This window comes from Channa argus, chromosome 12 (genome assembly GCF_033026475.1).
Source record: "Channa argus isolate prfri chromosome 12, Channa argus male v1.0, whole genome shotgun sequence".
Taxonomy (NCBI): domain Eukaryota; kingdom Metazoa; phylum Chordata; class Actinopteri; order Anabantiformes; family Channidae; genus Channa; species Channa argus.
The window spans coordinates 7,066,189-7,085,479 of record NC_090208.1 but is presented as its reverse complement, the minus strand read 5'-3'; the positions used below and the strand labels follow the sequence as shown (position 1 = coordinate 7,085,479).

Genomic DNA, 19,291 nt, shown 5'->3' with positions numbered 1-19,291 from the left:
TTTTCAATTGGCTGGTGGAAACAGACAAGCAGGTGGGGAAGTGGGCAGAGGGAGCCTCCTTTTTTTTCTGAGGTAGCTGTGTCCATGATAGGCTTTGCGTGGTGCAGGTAGGGACACACCCCTTTGCATTAAAACAGTGCAGGTTGCTGGGTCTGCAGTTTGGTGCTGATCTGCGATCCAGTGAATGGGATAAGCACTTATAGATGTTGGATGGATATATCTTTACTTTTTTTCAGAATGATGTAAATATTTGAGAAGTAATTGCAATGGCAGACAAGGTATCAAAGTTGTGATAAAGCTCAGAGAAAAATAATATGAAAAAGTAGAACAACGACAGCTTGAAAAGGGGTGGCGGTAGCTAAGTTGGCAGAGTGGCCGCCTATCTATCGTAGGGTCGGCCCATCGCATTGCATATAGAATTTCCCTGGACAAAAACACTGAACCCCCCAAAACTCAGCCACTGAAGATGCACAAGACGGTAAAATTGAGAAGGGTTGTGCCAGGAGATAAAATCAAACGCCCAATCAATGTGTGGAACACATAATCCACTGCGGTGACCCTAAACTCAAGGAGAAAGCTGAAAGACGAGGAAACAAATTACAAAAGCTTGAATGACTATAAAGAGGAGTTGAAATGGGAAGAGTTTTAATGATTTAACATTATGTCTAGTTTAAAGTAGCTCTTTCAAATGTAAATCTATCTTTTCTTATCTTGAATATCAGGTTATTCAGCCTGTCTCAGGCGTTGCTCTTATTTAGATAGAGCAGCCTAGATCTGCACAATACTAGGTTGTAAAATAAGAACAGCTAACAACAATAACAAAAGAAGATTTATAACAGCCTTTTCTTTTATTTACAAAGTTACAAGGAGCATAAAAACCAGAAGATCCAAAGAGATAGTGTGGGAATCTGAAACACAAAATGCTGAGAAAATAAAAGGGAAACATATGAGTGACATTTCCAAAACTCATCATCACAATAGTCAGAGAAACTGTACACACAGGGATCTGACTGTGCTGGTACAATAGATATTTGAGGTAGATTACAGAGCATTTATGGGACATGAAGTCTGCAGAATAAAAGGCAGAGAAGCAGGTCAGGGTTTGGATGTGAAACAACACCCCAGCTGATCCTAAAGAAAGTGAGTCTATTTTTAATTTTCTTTTAATGAAAATATTAATAGTATTGTTATTAGGTGCAATATATTTGGAATTATTGTATATTTAGGTCAGTTCTCACAAGTCGATTATGTTTAACACAGTTTCTTAGACGCACAAATGATATTTTCTGAGTTTTTTTTAAAATGACAGTATGTGCACAGTAAATGTATTAATTTACAATGCCTTTCATTAATATAAGCTTATTATTAAAAATCATATATCTTCAAAGCATGTAATTGTAATTCCATATAAAACAAAAAAACAATTTTACATTACAAAATCATGTTTTCCATATTATGCTTTGTAATAAAATAGTTACGGTCACTTTGAATGAATAAAAAAAAAATGTTTTCCTTGAGTACAACTTAGTCCTGGAATGGCAATAAAAAGAATAACTTAAAATACTGAGAGTACAGTGGTATCATTACTATGTGCTTGATTTAAGTTAAAGCATCTTCAAACATCTATTTTAAATATTGCTGGATAGTTTCTAACGTTGCATCATAACGTAGATGTGGATGACAGTTTTACTTCTTCTTACTCATAGAAGAACCTACAGAATGGCATCAACAGCTGTCACTTCTAAATGATGTAGAAATAGTTCTGTGTGATCAGTTTTAAATGTGTTGTTTGCTTCATTTTACACTTTGAAACGTCTGTGGGTATCGCAACAGTGTTTTGACGCTTTGGTCTAGTTAGATAAGAAAGGAAGATAAGAAATAAAACAAAAGTGGTGAAATAAAGATATAAATGTGATTATAAACACAGAAAAAAAATATTAAAGTAATTCATTACCGGGGATTTAAATATAATTTTTTTTACCATTAATTACTGCTCAGTACTAATTCACATGAAATGATAAGAGAAGAGCTTTGAGGGCATTTTGAAAAATGATTGTCGGGTTGTGTTCTGAATACAGTGCATTTGGTAAACTAGCACCTGTGAATAGTCTATATGTAACCAAAGAGACTGTAGAAGCAAATTTTGTGCTATAATTTGCAAAGTGTTTAGGCCTTAAGTTTACAAGAAAAACATATAATACTTTACACTTTCATTTTTAAGATTTTTTATTATTCATTTTTTGCTTCGGCTTATCAGGGCCAGCTACCTAATCATCATCATCATCATTCCCATCACCATGAAGGTTCTAATTGTGTCTATCACCCTCTGCATGATTCTCACCCTGAGCTGTGCCATGCCACTCAACTCCACCCTCTGTCAGGATCGGAGGCAGAACTGCATCAACTCTACAAGACCACATGACGGATATTGTCCAAAATGTGATAACGAGGGGAATTTCCTCCCCCAGCAATGTGCGAGGTCGAACGGTTACTGCTGGTGTGTCAACGTCACCAGTGGATTGCAGATACCCAACACGGTTAAGCCACTGGAGAGTTTACTTGACTGTGGTGAGTGAGGACGTGGCTCAAGTTTTCTGAAATCATCTGTGGTTAAGGTGTATGGACACATACACACTGTTTTAGCAACAGCATCATATCCTTAATAGCCCAATTCTTAAAGCAATGTGTTTATAGGTACCGCAAACCAGGTCCCACATGTGTTAACTGTGGTGAGTATCAGTAGGTTTTTACTTTTGTGTAAGCCGGCAGGGAGTGTACTTGTCTGTGGAGAGTAATTCATTTTTAGTTTGTGGACACATACTTGTCTCAAATGTCTCTGAACTTGTGGACCAGTTGTTCAATCAACAGCAAGATAATATCACAAACATACTGTTAAAGAAGCAGAGGTGATATTCAGAGTTAAAATACAAATGGTCAGGGTAGACACAGTTTGTGCGTGTGTCAAGTATTGGGTATTAGGTTTGAGGACCCAAGTAGGGAGACAGTAAGAGAGGGTTTCAAAGTAAAAGGGAAATGTATTATAGGGAACCTGAACACAAAATAAAAGTCACTCGAGGAGTAACAAGAATTATACACTGTAAAATAACAAAATAAATCCAAACAGAAACTTAAATAACAAAAGGGAGGACAAACTAAAGTAAACAGTGTAACAAAAGAATTACCAAACCACAGACCAAAACCAGGAATCAGGCATAGCTGAGGAGCCCAAACAAAGGGGATCCCGGAGCGTCCGGTACAAACCAGGCGTGGGAAACCAACAGGGAACAAAGAACACAGGACAAACCGAACTGAGGGGAAAGCCGGGTTTTAAAGGACAAGGCAGCAGGTGAAACTAATAAGGACTTATGAAGTAAAGAAACCTAAACAGACTAGGAACAGGAAGTTTCACAGGAAGGACAACAAAATAAAAGTCAAGGGAGAAGGAAACAAAGCTGGGGACAAAAACCGGTAACAAACTAAACTCACAACAGGATTGTGACAGGATGTGTATGAATCCCACATCTTAAGCATAAGCACATCTTTGCTACCTCTACCTTCATCTTACGCTGTATCTCCCTGTACTCCTGTCTACTCTCTTTAGTCCTCTTAGTGTCCCACTTCTTCTTAGCTAACCTCTTTCTCTGTATACACTCCTGAACTTCCTTGTTCCACCACCAAGTCTCCTTGTCCACTTTCCTCTTTCCCGATGAAACACTGAGTACCTTCCTACCTGTCTTCAAAAAAGATGGGGTTGATGTGTAAATATAAATGAAAACTGATTGCAATGATTTACAAATCTCACCAACTCATATTTTATTCACCATAGAACAAAAACAACATGTCGGATGTTGACACTGAGATATTTTACCATTTCATAAAAATATTAGCTCATTTTGAATTTGATGGCAGCAACACATATTACCTGATTGTCTGAATCTTTTGATGATATTATATACTGTCGATGGTGGGATCTTCAAAGTCTTCGCAGTTTTACAATGGGGAAACATTTTTCTGAAATTGTTCCACAACATTTAGATGCAGTTAGTTGCGGATTGGTGAACCTCTGCCCATCTTTACATTTGAGAGGCTCCTTCTCTCTGAAAGACTCCTTTTATACCCAGTCATGCTACTGACCTTTTGCCAATTAACCTGTCTGGTTTTCAAATGCTCCTCCGTTTGTATTTTATTTGCAAAAATTACTTTTCAAGCCTTTTGTTTCCCCTCTTCCAACTTTTTTGAGATGTGTTTCTTCCATTAAAATCAAAATGCGCTAATGGAATATCTTAATTTCAACATCTGATATGTTTTTTATATTCAATTGTGAAAAAAACATGAGTTGAGGAGATAATTGCATTCTGTTTTTATTTATGTTTTAGACATCTTCCACCTTTTTCTGGGGATGGGGATGTAGATTAAAGTAGATTAGCTACTTTTTACATTTTTTTATATTTGTTTTAATAATACGTGGTTTTTTTAGGTTTTTCTGTTTTATTTATATCTATAATATTTCTATCATCATATATTTAAATATATATGTCTATTGTAGGCAAAGAATGGAAGACTCAAATCTCTACCACCCAACCAGCTACCACATGTGTTAACTGTGGTGAGTATCAGCACGTTTGTCACCTTTGTGTTTCATTACCATTGTAGTTAATCTAATCCTGAGTAGGTTTTTATATTAACGGAGTTTGGGGCCATTTGCAATTTCAAACATTTTATAAGCATAAATCAATCATGGAACAGCAGTCTTAATATTTTTGAGCTACCTTAATTGGTTTCTATGCATGGTGCCATCTGATGGCATTAGGGTCTAGAATTTAGTGAATTTTTATATTTGTTTTAATAATGTTTTTTTTTTAAGTTTTTCTATTTTATTTACATCTATAATATTTCTATCATCATATATTTAAATATATATGTCTTCTGTAGGCAAAGAATGGAAGACACAAATCTCTACCACCCAACCAGCTACCACATGTGTTAACTGTGGTGAGTATCAGCACATTAGTCACCTTTGTGTTTCATTACCATTGTAGTTAATCGAATCCTGAGCAGGTTTTTATATTAACGGAGTTTGGGGCCATTTGCAATTTCAAACATTTTATAAGCATAAATCAATCATGGAACAGCAGTTTTAATATTTTTGAGCTACCTGAATTGGTTTCTATGCATGGTGCCATCTGATGGCATTAGGGTCTAGAATTTATTGAATTTTTATATTTGTTTTAATAATAATTTTTTTAAAGTTTTTCTATTTTATTTATATCGATAATATTTCTATTATGATTTAAATATCTTAAATGTTAAAGAAATGTCTTCTGTAGGCACTGAATGGCAGACAGAAATCTCTACCACCCAACCAACTACTACATGTGTTAACTGTGGTGAGTATCAGCACGTTTGTCACCTTTGTGTTTCATTACCATTGTAGTTAATCTAATCCTGAGCAGGTTTTTATATTAATGGAGTTTGGGGCCATTTGCAATTTCAAACATTTTATAAGCATAAATCAATCATGGAACAGCAGTCTTAATATTTTTGAGCTACCTGCATTAGGGTCTAGAATTTAGTGAGGTCTCATGAGTATAACTACTTTATAAAAACTATTTTGAAAATTAACATGAACAAGTGGCTTCAAATGCACAAACCTTTAAATCAACATAAGTCAAGTTCATATACAGGGAAATAGAAAAACCAGAAAAAACAGACAAACTAGAAAAACCAGCAAACAGTGATTGCGGTTAATTAATGGTTATGCTGTAAATGCAGCTCTCATTATTTAATCTATTTCTGGTAGATGGTGACAGCCACGACTGCCCTGATGGCTGGTCCAGTTTTGGAAAACGGTGCTTCATCTTCATTGACTCCCCAAAATCATGGGTTGATGCTGAGGTAAGAAACAATGGAAACCATGGAAAGAAATCACATATTGTTGAGCTTCCTATAAGCTCAGATATGCTGTAAACATTAAAATGTGTGAACTCTTTCTTTTCTCTTGGTGCTTGTAGGTCTACTGTCAGTTTGACAAAGCCAACCTGGCTTCAGTCCACAGTCCCACGGAGAATCACTTCATCATGTCTTTGACTGGAGGTAACACTAAAAACTTCCCCCAAACCTGGCTCGGTGGCTTCGATGCCATAGAGGTATGAAAGTCTACAACAAACTCCGACCGTACATGTAAAGTATAAATATATATATATAAATATCTGTGTCTGTCTGTCCACAGCCTGGATATTGGATGTGGAGTGATGGTTCAGACTTTAACTATAGGAACTGGTTTGATGACCGTCCCAAACATGACGACGACAGCGATGATGATAACGAGGACAATGAACACAACAACCATGACGTTAACCACGATGAGGCTGTTACAAACGACCCAAATGATGTTGACCACGACAACCACGATCATGAAACACATGACATTTACGACGTTGATGGGAATAAGAACTGTCTGAAGATGAACTATGAAGGTAAGAAGCAAGATACACACATAAGCACACAGACTTGCATACAAACTTTTGAAAGTACACTTATTTTAATATTTGAGGGTCATCGTTACTCCATCTACATATTAAAACTACTTCCACTTGGGGTTTTACTGGGTTTTTATTATTTTATGCTCACACAACTCTACAGTTGTTTGGTGTCCTCTCTAAAAGTAGAGAAATTTACATTAACTATTTATTATAGTGAATGAAAAAAAAAAGAAATCTGATTGCACAAAAGTAATTCCCCCAATCTCACATTTATTCTGCGTGACCTCATAAATTAAAACGTCATAAAAACGTGCGTCACAGCGTGTTAGAAAAGTTGTTCCAAAGTCAGGAATTTTAGGCTGGAACAACCACAAAAACATCTGCAAATCCTGTATCCTGAGACTGAAGAAAGAGAAAATGGGCCCATGGTCACAGACCGAGTGTGGAAGCTGAAAATGGCCATGGATGCTGATCATTTTTTTATGGCGTCATGTGGATCATCAAATAGCCTATATTTGTTTTGGAACCATCGCAAAACCAGATTTTTATTACCCTATGGAAGCCGAGACTGCCATTTGGACTTTTTTTTAATGTTTTGTGTCCTTTTTGTCTTTTTTTGGTCATTTAATGTTTTTGAAGGACATTTTGTTACTTGTTACAGTTATTTTACCTGTTTTGTGGTTGTGGTAATTTTGTGTCTTTAAACTAAGCCACTTGCAAACAAGAAATATGAACAGTAACGTCAATGGCTCTGGCCCATGGATTTCCGGACCTATTGGACCCTGAAGCCTGTACAATACTCTTTCTTCATGCATTTGCATTATTACACACAAATGAAAATCCTGCTTGTGCTGCCATCCAGTGATTACTACTGTAAATTTACACTCTTCCCCCAAACTGTGTACTAGTGACACAACATTGCTGCATGTGGTCACATGCACTACTACTGCTGAAACCTTTGTGGGCAAAATGCAACAAAGTTCACATGCCAGAGTCTGTGTTCTGCTGGAGACTTTGTGTTTAACAACCATGGTTAATGTATTTTACCCATTGGTAACTAATTTTAAGCTGAGACACCTTAAAGCTTCAATAGAGTTTGAAAACTAAACATGTCACCAAATGTTTCCCCCAATTCTAAAAATGGATTCACTGATTACATGCAGTGCCTTGCCAAATTATTCATAATCCCTTGATCTTTTTAAAATTTTGTCATGTAACAACCAAAGAATACAAATGTACGCTTTTCAGATATTTATTTGTAAAAAAGTTTGAAAACCATTCATCATTTTTCTCCCACTTCAAAATGATGTAACACTTTGTGTTGGTCTTTCACATAAAATCCCAATGAAACTCATTTACATTTGTGGTTGTAACGTGACAAAATGTGGGAAATTTCATGGGATATAAATACTTTTGCAAGGACGTGTAAATGAGAGTAGCCGCAAAATTGTCTCTCTTCATTAGACAACTTTATTGAATTAATTTGACACTTGTGAAGAATCTGATTTAAAAGGTCTCACTACAATGAACATTTTCTTTGTATCTACAGCTTGAAAAAGTCAAGGGTTAACAGCCTGAATGTCTTTTATTTTGCAGATGGCTTGCAGTGGTTCTACGCCTCCTGTCGTGCATCTCTGCCCTTTGTTTGCGTCAAGAACATCCGACCTGAGCAGTTTAACTAAAGTTTCTTTACAAAAATATTTCCTTTCACCCTGGTTTTTAAAATAAACAGATATTATACACTTTGCTCATAGCAGTTAGTTTTGTGTCTGTTAGATATGGTCAATCATTACACTACAGGCCTCTTATACTATAGTGCCAAGCTGTCATATGAAAGCAGGGTCATTTGTTGGGCAGTATGTGTTTTACTTTGGAATTGAAATCAAGTATGATGCAAGAATTCTAATTTAACATAAAGCTATAAACATCAATAAAAAAAACTATTGCACTTAACTGTGAAGTACTGAATGTCTGTGTCGTAATAAGCGAAATATGGATTGTTATATGTGTAAGAGTTTGTACATGCATAAAATACTAAATACTACTCGTAACTAATGGGGGTCTGAGGAAAGCTTCCCTCCATTTATTCAGTGAAATTGTTCAAGCATCATTGAGTTTAATTCATGTACAGAAAAAAAAAAGTGGTTACTTGCCTCTTAATTTGGGGTGTGATTGTATATTACTCACATTGTGGGAACATCAAAAGGTTTGCACACTACGTTTGCAGGTACACACCTCACAAACCTACTTTACACTGTGAATGTATAATAAGTAAATTCAATGTATAGTACTAGAGTCACAATGAAATACACTGTAGTAAGTGTTTTTTGTATTGTACCCTGAGGACTGTGATTTCATAACTTACCCTTTTGGAGTCAAATAAACATCAGTTGCTCCATTTCCTGATAGTGATGGACTCACTGCAACATCTGCATAATAAAAAGCTGTGACTGAAAAGGGAATGTTCCAAATAATAGTTAGCCAACAGTTTAACGCTAATCTGCACTGACTGGAATCTGATTACATGTGTACAACAAATTCGGACTTATCAGTAAACTCTTAGGCCCTTTTGACCTTTTGTTCCTCTACAAACCCCAGATTGGCCACAGACCACTGTGACTCAGGCTGGGTAAACTGTCCCAGCAGCTACTGACCATTTTATTTTAGCGGATCAATAATAGAGTGGGAGGCCGTCGTCTCACACAGAGGGACACAGAGGATAAATACCGGGTTAAATCAGTTTAAGAGACAGAAAAAGGCAGAGGACTGTGACAGAGGAGTGACTGACGAGAATTTGATAAAGGGAACAATCACCAACAGTGGACGATGAGGACGCTGCTGTTACTGTATCTGTGCGTGTACGCCGCCTGGGCTCAGGGTACTTCTGACTATGACGAGGATGACGATACTGTGAGTGCAGTCCCTTAATAATTGAAAAAGAATGAACCCGTTATTGTCAGATTCTATAGGGCAAATTTACAGACTGTCAGACTCAATATCAAGGAAAAAATACTTTCAAAACACCCAAAATGTTTCAATTGAATGCAAACAGCAAAAGGTGTGAATATTTAAGGGGTTTTCAACAACAATATGTATTATTTGCAGTATACTTTAAATTAGTTTTTTTGTACTTTCGTCTTATCCCGTGAGTTCTCAGTCGCCAGTGGATCATTGTCCGCATGTTGATTTGGCACAGTTTTTACGCCGGATTGCAGTATACTTTAAATATCAGACCTATTTTTTCATGGTTGAGAGGATCAATTTTAATCCTTTTTTTAACTGGAGAAAATGAATAAATATGTTTTAACATGTTATAAAACCTAATGTGATACATGAAAACTGCGGACAAACTTAATACATTTGTAATTGCATATGTACTGTAATTTACAACATGATCAAATTTCTCAGAGAAATATGTTTAATTGGCAAAATCACCATCACAAACATTTTGTTGATTTTGACTCACAACAGCACAGAATTTAAAAAAGTTTGGAAACAGCTGTGTCATTACAGACTCATCATAAAGTGTCCTCAAAAAAATTGCATGTTCATATATATTCACAAAAGTTTTCTTTTGTATTTCACAGTCATCCACACCAGGAAATGGCACAGTACGTACCACACTAACGGCTGACTTACTTGCTTTAGGACTTTAATTAGATTTGACATCTTTTGTTCATTTCTGTCACTCTGCCTCCACACACCCAGGATGCAACTGTCGATGCGCGAGGTCACCGTCCACTAACAAGGGACAGGGAGACCTACAACCCATCCCGCTACGTGCCCCCTCCTATCAGTGGCGGTGGCAGGTACATTCACACATACACAGACAAATTTGTTTTTGTTGTGAATTGATGCTAAATAAATACTTATTTTATAATTTTAATATTACTGTTTTAAAATGTTGTCGTTAGTCGAGGTGAACTATTTTATGTATATTTTGGTAGTTTCATCTTTCATAATTACACTTATTTTAATAATTGATTGTCAAGTCTTGACATCTTTTTAAAAAATTTAATAAACCACCTACTACTTTGCTGTTGAAGTATAGGGTAGCACAAAATACTTGAATCACATGCACTTTATGCAAAGTGAGAAAATAGATTTAGTTATTTTTCCACTGAACAAACAACCTGACATCTACGTTATCAGCTCAGTCCGATTGGACTTTGTGGCTTTGAGCATTAAAATATTAGAAACTGGAGGTGTCTCTCACTTTTTGTTCAGATATCGTGGCCGTCCCACCGAAGCTCCAGTTGGACAGCACCTCGCACAGGAGAAGGTGGAGCAGCCGGAGGCTGGAGGATGCACACATGCGTCGGACGAGATGGTGAGGAAGAGTTGACCACTGGTTTTACACGTTTTAGCTCAGGAGTAAAACTACAAAGATATGACATCGCTGTTTTTCAAAAGCACAGGATTTGTTCAAGTAGGCCATTGGTTTTCTATCATTTCAGCAAACTTATTAGAGAGAGAGCATAATTTCAGTTAGGTAAACAAAAATGTACTATGTATGTAAAATATGTTAAAAATGAACTAGTTAAAGGGGGGAACGGATGTTAAATATGTTAAAGTGTATTTACCAAACAACTAACCAGAGATTCTTTTGTTCACTAGGGTGTTTTGTGTCCAAATGGCTGTGAGCTGAAGACCACACTGCTGAAGCAAGAGAGAAGCGTCAAGACGGTACATGAAAAAGATTTATTATATTAGGGGTCAGCTCCTTTTTTTTTATCGTCAATTCACATGTTATTAGAAAATTGTCAGAGAGAAGAGAATTGTGAGAAAATATTGTTAAATTATCAGTTTCAATTCCATATGTAAGGAAAAGGTCTAACGTGTGACAAAAACAGTGAGTTGGTTTATTTGGATTTTGGATAAAAACAATTGAATCTAATAATGAATTAAAAGCAGTGCTGAGACAGTTACTGTCAGCAAGTACATGAATGTTAAAGTCACCGTCTATAATGACTTTATCTGTACTAAGCAATAATTTGTTCATTTATTTGTTTGCGTCCACTATAGAGCATTAATGACCTCAAGCCTCAGGTAGAAGAGCTGTCCAGGTCCTCCAACAACATCTACACCTACGTCAACACTATGTCAAACTCTCTGAGGGACAGGCATACAGTCATTAATGGTGAGGCCAATGAAAAAGCTCACAGGGAATTGTGTGACATATATTGTACTGTAAGTATGAAAAATACATTATCTAGTAAAATAAGCTACGTTTATTTTCAAGGGGGTTCCAGTTTGACTTGATGCAAAACAAGTTACACAATCTCTGGTCATGGTTATGTATTGGAATTGCCTATGGATTGATATTGATTGTTTAAATCAGATAATAAAGTGACTACTTAGCTGTCATGTGATTTTGTAGAAGTCCAAAATAAGTCTGATCCCAAACCGAAGGTGTGCAAACCACTGATCACTGTAAAATCAGGCTTATATTATTTATGTTTACCCCTTAAAGCAGAAATCAAACTATAGTCAATCTTTGATTACCTGACTCCAACTTTTTAGTGCAATATATGGAGTCTTTGCATTAGCCGCTCTAAAAAATGTCTCTATTTAAACACAGAGGATTATATGCTGCACAATAACAAAAACTTACAACTTGTTGCTATATTAAATGTTAGTGAGACTAGGAATTAAAATGGAATTACATACATTACAAGTTTATAAAAAAATATCTACCTCGATATCTGTCTCAACTATATCTTCTTTCCTTACTCTCAGAAAACACCAGGGTAGTGCGTCAGTACACTGACCAAGTGGAGGAACAACATGTCTTCATCAAGGATGTAGTGGATAATGTCTTCCCATCCAGCATCAGAGTGCTACATGTAAGAAATTGTATTAGTGAGTTTTAGTCACACCAAACATTCGATTTACTACAACTATATATATTCTAATTGTTTTATTATTTAAATGTTGTTCCCTTTGTATTTGTAAGGTATAAAGTATTGTATAATTTATCATGGCTGCAGGGGGTCCTAGACAAGATCAAACAGAAGATCGAAAGGCTGGAGAAGGCCATCCAGGCCCAGAGGGAGGGCTGCAAGGAGCCATGCAAGACCAAATGTCCCATACCAGTGGTGTCTGGTAGGTGCAGCTCTCCCATGCATATTAATGTGGGGGGAGGAAATTTTCACGTTTCTTAACAGCAACATAGTTTCATCCTCTGGGAAGCAGGACTGGGATCTTCATGTTTGGAGATAAATGTTGACTGTCCTTTGAATCAATGTTAATGGCGAGCACAAGATCAGCTGGTCATCAAAAAATGTTTGAGTTTATCCTGTGTGGATCGTTAAGTGTGGATAAGACTTCTGGACAATTGTTTAGTTATGGACCAAAGTATTGGGAACATCGATTAGTCAACATAATTTTAATAACTTTAGGACTTAATGTTGTGAACGTAATACTAAAAGTGAATAAAGTTAACTCAAATCTTTTTTCTTCCATGATTCAGGTAAAGAGTGTGAGGACATCTTCCGTCGGGGAGGCAAAAAGTCCCAGATGTACCTCATCCAAATCGATGACAGCACTCGTCCATACAAGGTCTTCTGTGATCAGACCTCTAAGGAGGGAGGTGAGAATATCACTTTAGAGCTATGAAGTTTAACTTTTATTTGGTTTGTGTTCATTGTAAAAACCTTGGATGTCAAGGCTTCCGTAAAACATCCAGCATTTTCAAGAGCACTTTTTATACTTTCCCAGGATGGCTTCTCATTCAGAACAGACTTGATGGCAGCGTTGACTTTGGCCGTCGCTGGGATGAATATCGGCGTGGTTTTGGGAACATCGCCTTCGATGTTGGCAAAGGTCACTGTGAGACTCCTGGTAAGACTTTAAAAATGTGAACCAGACTGTGCTGATATTCAACAGTATTCCAGGAATTTGTGGTTGAATAACGTTCCGTCCTCCCTCGTGTTGTGACAGGTGAGTACTGGCTTGGCAATGACCGCATTAGTCAGCTGACCAAGATGGGCCCCACGGAGATTCTTATTGAGATGCAGGACTGGACAGGAGCCAAGGTGATTCCTCAAGGTTTCTAACAATAGAAGAAATAATACAGTTAATCAAATGAAAAAAATTCTAATAATGTTTCAAGAAAACATGATAAACAATGTCTGTTTCCCATATGTAAGAATTGTCAAGCAAATCCCACCAGATAAAAACAGATAAAAAAAGAACCGATTTTAAGTAATAAGACTTTCCACTCCCACTTTCAAAATGTCTTTGGAATGAAACTCAAATGACTTCTGCTGTTATTTAGGTCTATGCCCAGTATCGTCAGTTCACCATCCAATCAGATACATCCAACTATGTCCTGGCAGTTGACGGATACTCCGGTACTGCTGGCAATGGTTTGCTGGAGGGGGCCTTGCAGCTCTTTGGTGTAAACCGCACTATGACCATACACAATGGCATGATGTTCAGCACCTTCGACAGAGATAATGATAACTGGTAGGTGTCCTGTTTTACCATCAAGCTCATAGAATTATGGCAAAGGTATATGTTAAAACCAAAAATATATAATGTAAATCAGTACGTTAGTTCACTAGTTTTTATGAGAGCTATTCCATTAACTCATGTTTTATAGAAAGTATTTCCCCTTTGTCAAGCTGTTTTTACTTCAGTAGAAGTTAAACAGAAGTGAATAGTGCTACACAAATGAAAAGGGTCTGTTAATATTAGCTTTCTCAGGTACCTCACACCTTTCTGTTGTTTGCTTGAATCAGGAACCCTGGGGATCCCTCCAAACAGTGCTCCAGGGAGGACGGAGGTGGCTGGTGGTACAACCGCTGCCACTCAGCAAATCCTAATGGCCGATACTACATAGGTGGGGCGTACAATCGCAATATGGCTAAACACGGCACAGATGATGGCATAGTGTGGATGAACTGGAAGGGAAGCTGGTATTCACTCAAGGCCATCAGCATGAAGATCAAGCCTTTCTTTGCCTCCACATAAACCTGTCAAAGGGTTTCAACGCACATAACACATACAAGAAACTGCTAAAATAAACAGAAACACTAAAGTCAGTCGCAAAAATAGCTTTAAAGTTCTACATCCAACAGAGTGTTTTCTTGGTTTTAGCTGGAACTTGTATGTTGGACACACACATTAACACTGATACTGGACTGTGGGCTGAAAAAGAGTGCGGTAGAATAAATAAGACAATAAACATTTAAAGATTGTTTAAAAAGTGGTAAGCACGTTAAGCTCATTTACAGTAAAAAGCTAAAATAAGAAGTGGTTTATTGTCAAAAATCTGATGAGGAATAACATGTGCTGCTTGTCAGTGAATGTGCTGTGATCCTGCTTCTCTTGTTATGTGTGAAGTTTTCAGTGTGCACCACCAGATCAAGTTGATGCAAACTGTCCACTACTCAATAAACACATTGAGGAACATAAGATCTGTCTGTCCAATCCTTATTTCACTGTTACTCCACGACTATATCTGAGATAAAGTAACTACTACATTACTTATATTAATTAATTAGTATTTGCATTCCTGAGGAAATTTTCTTGAACAAGAAGCTTTGCACTCCACCTTGTCAAAATAAAGGGGAAAAGTATGTGAAAAAAGCAAGTTTGGTTGTACAAGTAGGATCATACAATGCAGATAAATTGTGAAATTGTAAATAAACCGTGTTCATACACAAACATGAATTGATAGTAAAAAAATTAGAGAAGGACAATGGACAAAAGAGATGCAATACAAACTGCTACTATTTCCAGTTTTTTTATTTGTCTATGAATACACAAATATCAGGATAACTGAAGAAAAACTGCAGTAGGTGGATATACGGATATCACTGTGCAACGAGCACACACAAGACACTATAATATGAAAAATGGAGTGTGTACTCAATGCCCATATATGTCAGAGATAAGTGGAGCTTATAGCATCTTACAGGAAAATAGATGTAAAAGATAACATTATTCTAAACATTGCATTCAAAGTCATCAAATCTGGAGAAAAATAAAACTTGTATTATTATTATTTTGTCCAGCAATCGACAAATGAAGCACTAAAATTTCATAGTATTACCTTCAAAACATTACAGTACCAGTGACTATGGCAATAAAGACCATACTGAAATAAGTAGTAGTTGTAAAAGAAAATGAGACACTTGCTTTGAAAATGCTCCTGAGAACTGTTGCGATTCCAATAGTATATTGTGTTGTCATTGTAACTATAACCTCGTACGTGAAACACTAAATGTGTTAGAACAGGCCCTTTTAAAACCAAGTTACCAAGTATTGTGTAAACTAAAAAGAGAGCTTCCATAATTGCACTTTGTACTGTCAAACCCTCCCCAATTGATCGCTTTCAATCCAGTTCTCCAACAGTAAGAACCTCCACATTTTCCTCCTCCAGAACTAACTGGTTTTGTTTCATATCCTTGAACTGGGCCAGTAGCTCTCTCTGAATCTTTGTCATGGTTATTTGTTCTATAGATGGTGCTGCCCCCACATCAGCAGACTGCACCTTGATATGTGGGAGGTTCTTTGGAGGCGCAGCGACATTGCCTCCCTTGTTGAGTGCGTGGTCCATCTGGTCCATGTCACTTCGAAGTGTCTGATAGCTGGAATGATTGGGTTTAAATGGGAGCGCTGACTTACAGGAGCCACGGCAGGCTCGCAGCTTTATGTCAATGTCCACCTGGTAAAGTAAGCAAGACAGTGAGGTATCAATCGACTGTTGAGGTATTGATGCCACAGCATTCTTACAAAGTACCTTAAAAAATCAACAAGTACCATAAACTGCAACAATAACTGACTAATTAAGATATATTTTTTCTTCTGAATAACCTATAGAGGAACAACTCAGAATTGGGATCTGTTGCCTGCAGTTTTAATGGGCAGTATTATTAATTCTACTGGCCTGTTAAATTTATAATATTAATATTGCTGGGAAACTGGCTAAGACAAGTTACAAACTTGATAGTAATCAATACAATTATTTTGTCAGTTTGGGGCAAAATTTGGGGATTTCACCCCAATCAGTCACAACATCCAGTAAAATCCAGTGGTTTCAATGTTGTGCTGCTGAGTGGTTAGAGTGGCCATGCACCTTAGGCTGCTCACTGTATATATTAAAGTCATCTGCATAAAAACTGAACATGAGGTTTAGTTAATGGTAAATGATACAGCAGCATGTATATTAATCAACAGTCAAAAACAACTGTGGAATACTCTGTGGGAAAGAACAGGACCATTAAAGTGGTACTAAAACAGAGCTTGTGGCACAGCACAAGAGAGGAAATGATCCTCAGAGGAGTAAAATGACAGCTACATAACAGAAGAGATACTGATAATAGAGGAGTTTTTGGAAAACAATGAGCCCATGTGACGCCGGTGATATCAACATTATTCTCAAAACAATGTATAAAGAAAAGACTGTAGTTTTCAGTGATTTTAACCACAGTGCAATGATTTTTATCCTTTTATCCTGGACTTAAGTTCTCTCTTGCAATTTTGTGTGCGTTGATCATTTTCAAAATTTATGTCAGAATCATAATAAAACACTTTGTATCTCGACAGTTTTTTAATTGTTTTCTTGGGAAAATACATTCAATATAAAACAGATCAGAGTGCCAGAAATATTAAACTTTTTGGTGTGCGTTAGCTACAGCGTTAATAAAGGAAATGTCTGTCTGTAATGCTTATACTATATACTGTACTGTACATTTATAGAACAGATTTACATTTAGTAGAAACTTTCTAGGTTTTAGCGTCTTAACACGTCTCACCTCTGTTCGATACAAGTCCTCAAGTTGTTTCTGAACGTTGCTGCGTAGCTCCTTGAGTTTCTGCGCCAGACGAGATGATCGTTTCCGTACTGAGGTGAGAATCCGGGACAATACTTCTGCGTGTTCCACAAACTTCAACTCTGACACTAGAGTTAAAATACAGTTTTTAATGAACTGGCACAACTTTAAAAATTCTGTCTTTGTTTTGTCCAAAATGCTGAACACCATTAAAGTCTTACTGTGTCTGCTGACTATAACTTTCCGGTTAGAATTGTAGATATGTGTTGTTGTTGTCATGGACTCATCAGCTGCGTCTTCGTACATCTTCACTGTCTTACACACCTTCCACAGATTTCTTTCCACCTCACTCTCCATCTGTGAGATCAGACCCTGCAGTCTGCAGCCTGAGGGGCATTTGGAAACCTTCGGACAAGAACACAAGTTTATTACTCCTTCTTCTAAAATATCTAGATTCAACAAGCACAGTGATTCCCAGAATGACTTTTCTAATCAAAGATGTTTTGCAGTGTGACTGGCAGCACCATGCATAGTAAAATAAATCAAATTTGTCAGTGAACCCAAATAATGAAATTCTGATTCTTCAAATTCCAAAGCAACTTAACATCCTGTTTAGCTTGAAATCCCTCAACATATAAAATATATAAACATGTTTAGCTTGCTAACTGCAAAAGGTAAATGTTCTGCAATTATCTAGCAGTTTTCTACCTGTTGGCAATCAAAGCACTTTACACTGCGTCTTATTCACCCTTTTTGCACTCACACCGATCGATGGAGGAGGCCAACACTCACCGGGAGCAACTGAGTTAGGGTTCAGTGTCTTGCTCAAGGACAATTTGACATGTGACCACCTCTACCTCCTGTACCACAGTCGCCCCTTACTATGCAGTTAAGACGTACTTTTTGTCCTTATGGGGAAATAAAACTACGTACAGGTCTGTGCACTTTTGCATGGTTCTTACCCAGTCATCATCTGAGCATAGAGTCATGTCTGATTTCACTTGACATTCTCGCCTTCTTTTTATCTGGATTTGACTGGGAGACTTTTGGCCATCTTGACTTTGCTGCTTCAGCCTTTCACATACTGTGAACAGAAAAACAAGAAAAAGAGCAAAACTTCGGTTAGATTATTATGATCTGAGCTTTATTCAGACCTGATTATTTTGTGTCACAGGTCTGACATTTGGAGGGGACAAAGATCATATTTAATCATATTAACCATTGTGAAAGAACTGGAGTAAACAAACATACAGATGTATGAGATTCAATTTTGTCTAGTTTTAAAACAATGTCATGTCAGCATCTAGCTATATTTATGAAAAAATGGGTAAAATATTCTGTGTTGACAGCTCGGTGTGAGCTGAAGTAAGTGTCAAGCGTCATTTTCTAAAAAACTATCATTAAATAAATTGCAACACAATTAAAAAAATGTAGATAGTTTAGATAACTTGGATTAAATTACTATCAAATGTTAATTTTAATGTGATGTTTCTTTTAGTAGCTTTAGATGTCGTTTTATTATCAATTTATTTGATTTGACTGAATGTAAATTTATGAAGTTAAATCAAATCATAATGCCGAAAAATAAAAACTCATTGTAAGTAACACTTTGTCTGGATTACTATGAAAAAAACAAAACAAAAAATAACAGATATTTGGTAAAAATGTGAATACGACTGTGACAATTTTGTAATAAAGAGTAGAAATCAAGCTACAGTGGACTGGTGTGAGAAGGGTCAAGCTTTGCAGTGTAGGTAAAACATCGACGGACGTGTTTGATGTGACCTTCTAATTACACGTTTATTTGAACTACAGGTAAACTTTACAGCACACATATGGCATCTATTTTAATTTTGACCACTTACCAGTAATTTTACGTTTTTGCAGGAATATTAACATTTATTTTTCTGTTCATTGCTGCCAAAACATTGTTAGTAATGCAACGATATATACGACACATTGCTAAAATGTAAATATATATATTACTTATGCTAGCTTCAGTTAAGACTGAGCGTTATTGGGCAC

General features: G+C 36.7%; 3 protein-coding genes across 4 annotated transcripts; 2 read left to right on the top strand and 1 right to left on the bottom strand.

Moving 5' to 3' along the window:
• The first annotated feature begins 1,033 nt into the window (after positions 1-1,033).
• On the top strand, positions 1,034-9,392 carry LOC137137202 (aggrecan core protein-like). Of its 2 annotated transcripts, XM_067523160.1 has the most exons (9): positions 1,034-1,140; positions 2,258-2,568; positions 4,547-4,606; positions 4,933-4,992; positions 5,328-5,387; positions 5,801-5,895; positions 6,012-6,146; positions 6,230-6,476; positions 8,079-9,392. In XM_067523160.1, exons 2-9 carry the CDS (start codon positions 2,298-2,300, stop codon positions 8,162-8,164), a joined length of 1,014 nt encoding a protein of 337 aa, XP_067379261.1. In that variant the 5' UTR covers positions 1,034-1,140; positions 2,258-2,297; the 3' UTR covers positions 8,165-9,392. The 2 variants fall into 2 exon arrangements, with proteins under 2 accessions (XP_067379261.1, XP_067379262.1); XM_067523161.1 differs by lacking the exon at positions 4,547-4,606.
• fgb (fibrinogen beta chain) lies at positions 9,246-14,903 on the top strand. The gene is made up of 13 exons (XM_067523148.1): positions 9,246-9,392; positions 10,070-10,093; positions 10,191-10,291; positions 10,710-10,812; positions 11,100-11,168; positions 11,508-11,622; positions 12,222-12,328; positions 12,473-12,587; positions 12,955-13,074; positions 13,203-13,325; positions 13,425-13,519; positions 13,762-13,952; positions 14,228-14,903. Exons 1-13 carry the CDS (start codon positions 9,309-9,311, stop codon positions 14,457-14,459), a joined length of 1,479 nt encoding a protein of 492 aa, XP_067379249.1. The 5' UTR covers positions 9,246-9,308; the 3' UTR covers positions 14,460-14,903.
• On the bottom strand, positions 14,400-19,276 carry LOC137137212 (fibrinogen alpha chain). Its single transcript, XM_067523178.1, has 4 exons — positions 18,229-19,276; positions 17,488-17,671; positions 17,249-17,394; positions 14,400-16,158 (listed from the first exon to the last, which is right to left on the bottom strand). The coding sequence occupies exons 1-4, from the start codon at positions 18,253-18,255 to the stop codon at positions 15,826-15,828; spliced, it is 690 nt and encodes a 229-aa protein (XP_067379279.1). The 5' UTR covers positions 18,256-19,276; the 3' UTR covers positions 14,400-15,825.
• Positions 19,277-19,291: the final 15 nt, after the last annotated feature.

Excerpts from the sequence above, each read along its gene's own strand:
- LOC137137202 (XM_067523160.1), top strand. The coding sequence starts at position 2,298 with ATGAAGGTTCTAATTGTGTCTATCACCCTCTGCATGATTCTCACCCTG. Across the intron at positions 5,388-5,800 it reads TACTACATGTGTTAACTGTG|ATGGTGACAGCCACGACTGC; the intron begins GTGAGTATCAGC and ends TATTTCTGGTAG. Across the intron at positions 6,147-6,229 it reads GTGGCTTCGATGCCATAGAG|CCTGGATATTGGATGTGGAG; the intron begins GTATGAAAGTCT and ends GTCTGTCCACAG.
- LOC137137212 (XM_067523178.1), bottom strand. The coding sequence starts at position 18,255 with ATGACTCTATGCTCAGATGATGACTGG. Across the intron at positions 17,395-17,487 it reads AGTTATAGTCAGCAGACACA|TGTCAGAGTTGAAGTTTGTG; the intron begins GTAAGACTTTAA and ends TTTTAACTCTAG. Across the intron at positions 16,159-17,248 it reads AGGACTTGTATCGAACAGAG|GTGGACATTGACATAAAGCT; the intron begins GTGAGACGTGTT and ends TTACTTTACCAG.
- fgb (XM_067523148.1), top strand. The coding sequence starts at position 9,309 with ATGAGGACGCTGCTGTTACTGTATCTGTGCGTGTACGCCGCCTGGGCT. Across the intron at positions 11,623-12,221 it reads CAGGCATACAGTCATTAATG|AAAACACCAGGGTAGTGCGT; the intron begins GTGAGGCCAATG and ends CCTTACTCTCAG. Across the intron at positions 13,075-13,202 it reads TCAGACCTCTAAGGAGGGAG|GATGGCTTCTCATTCAGAAC; the intron begins GTGAGAATATCA and ends ATACTTTCCCAG.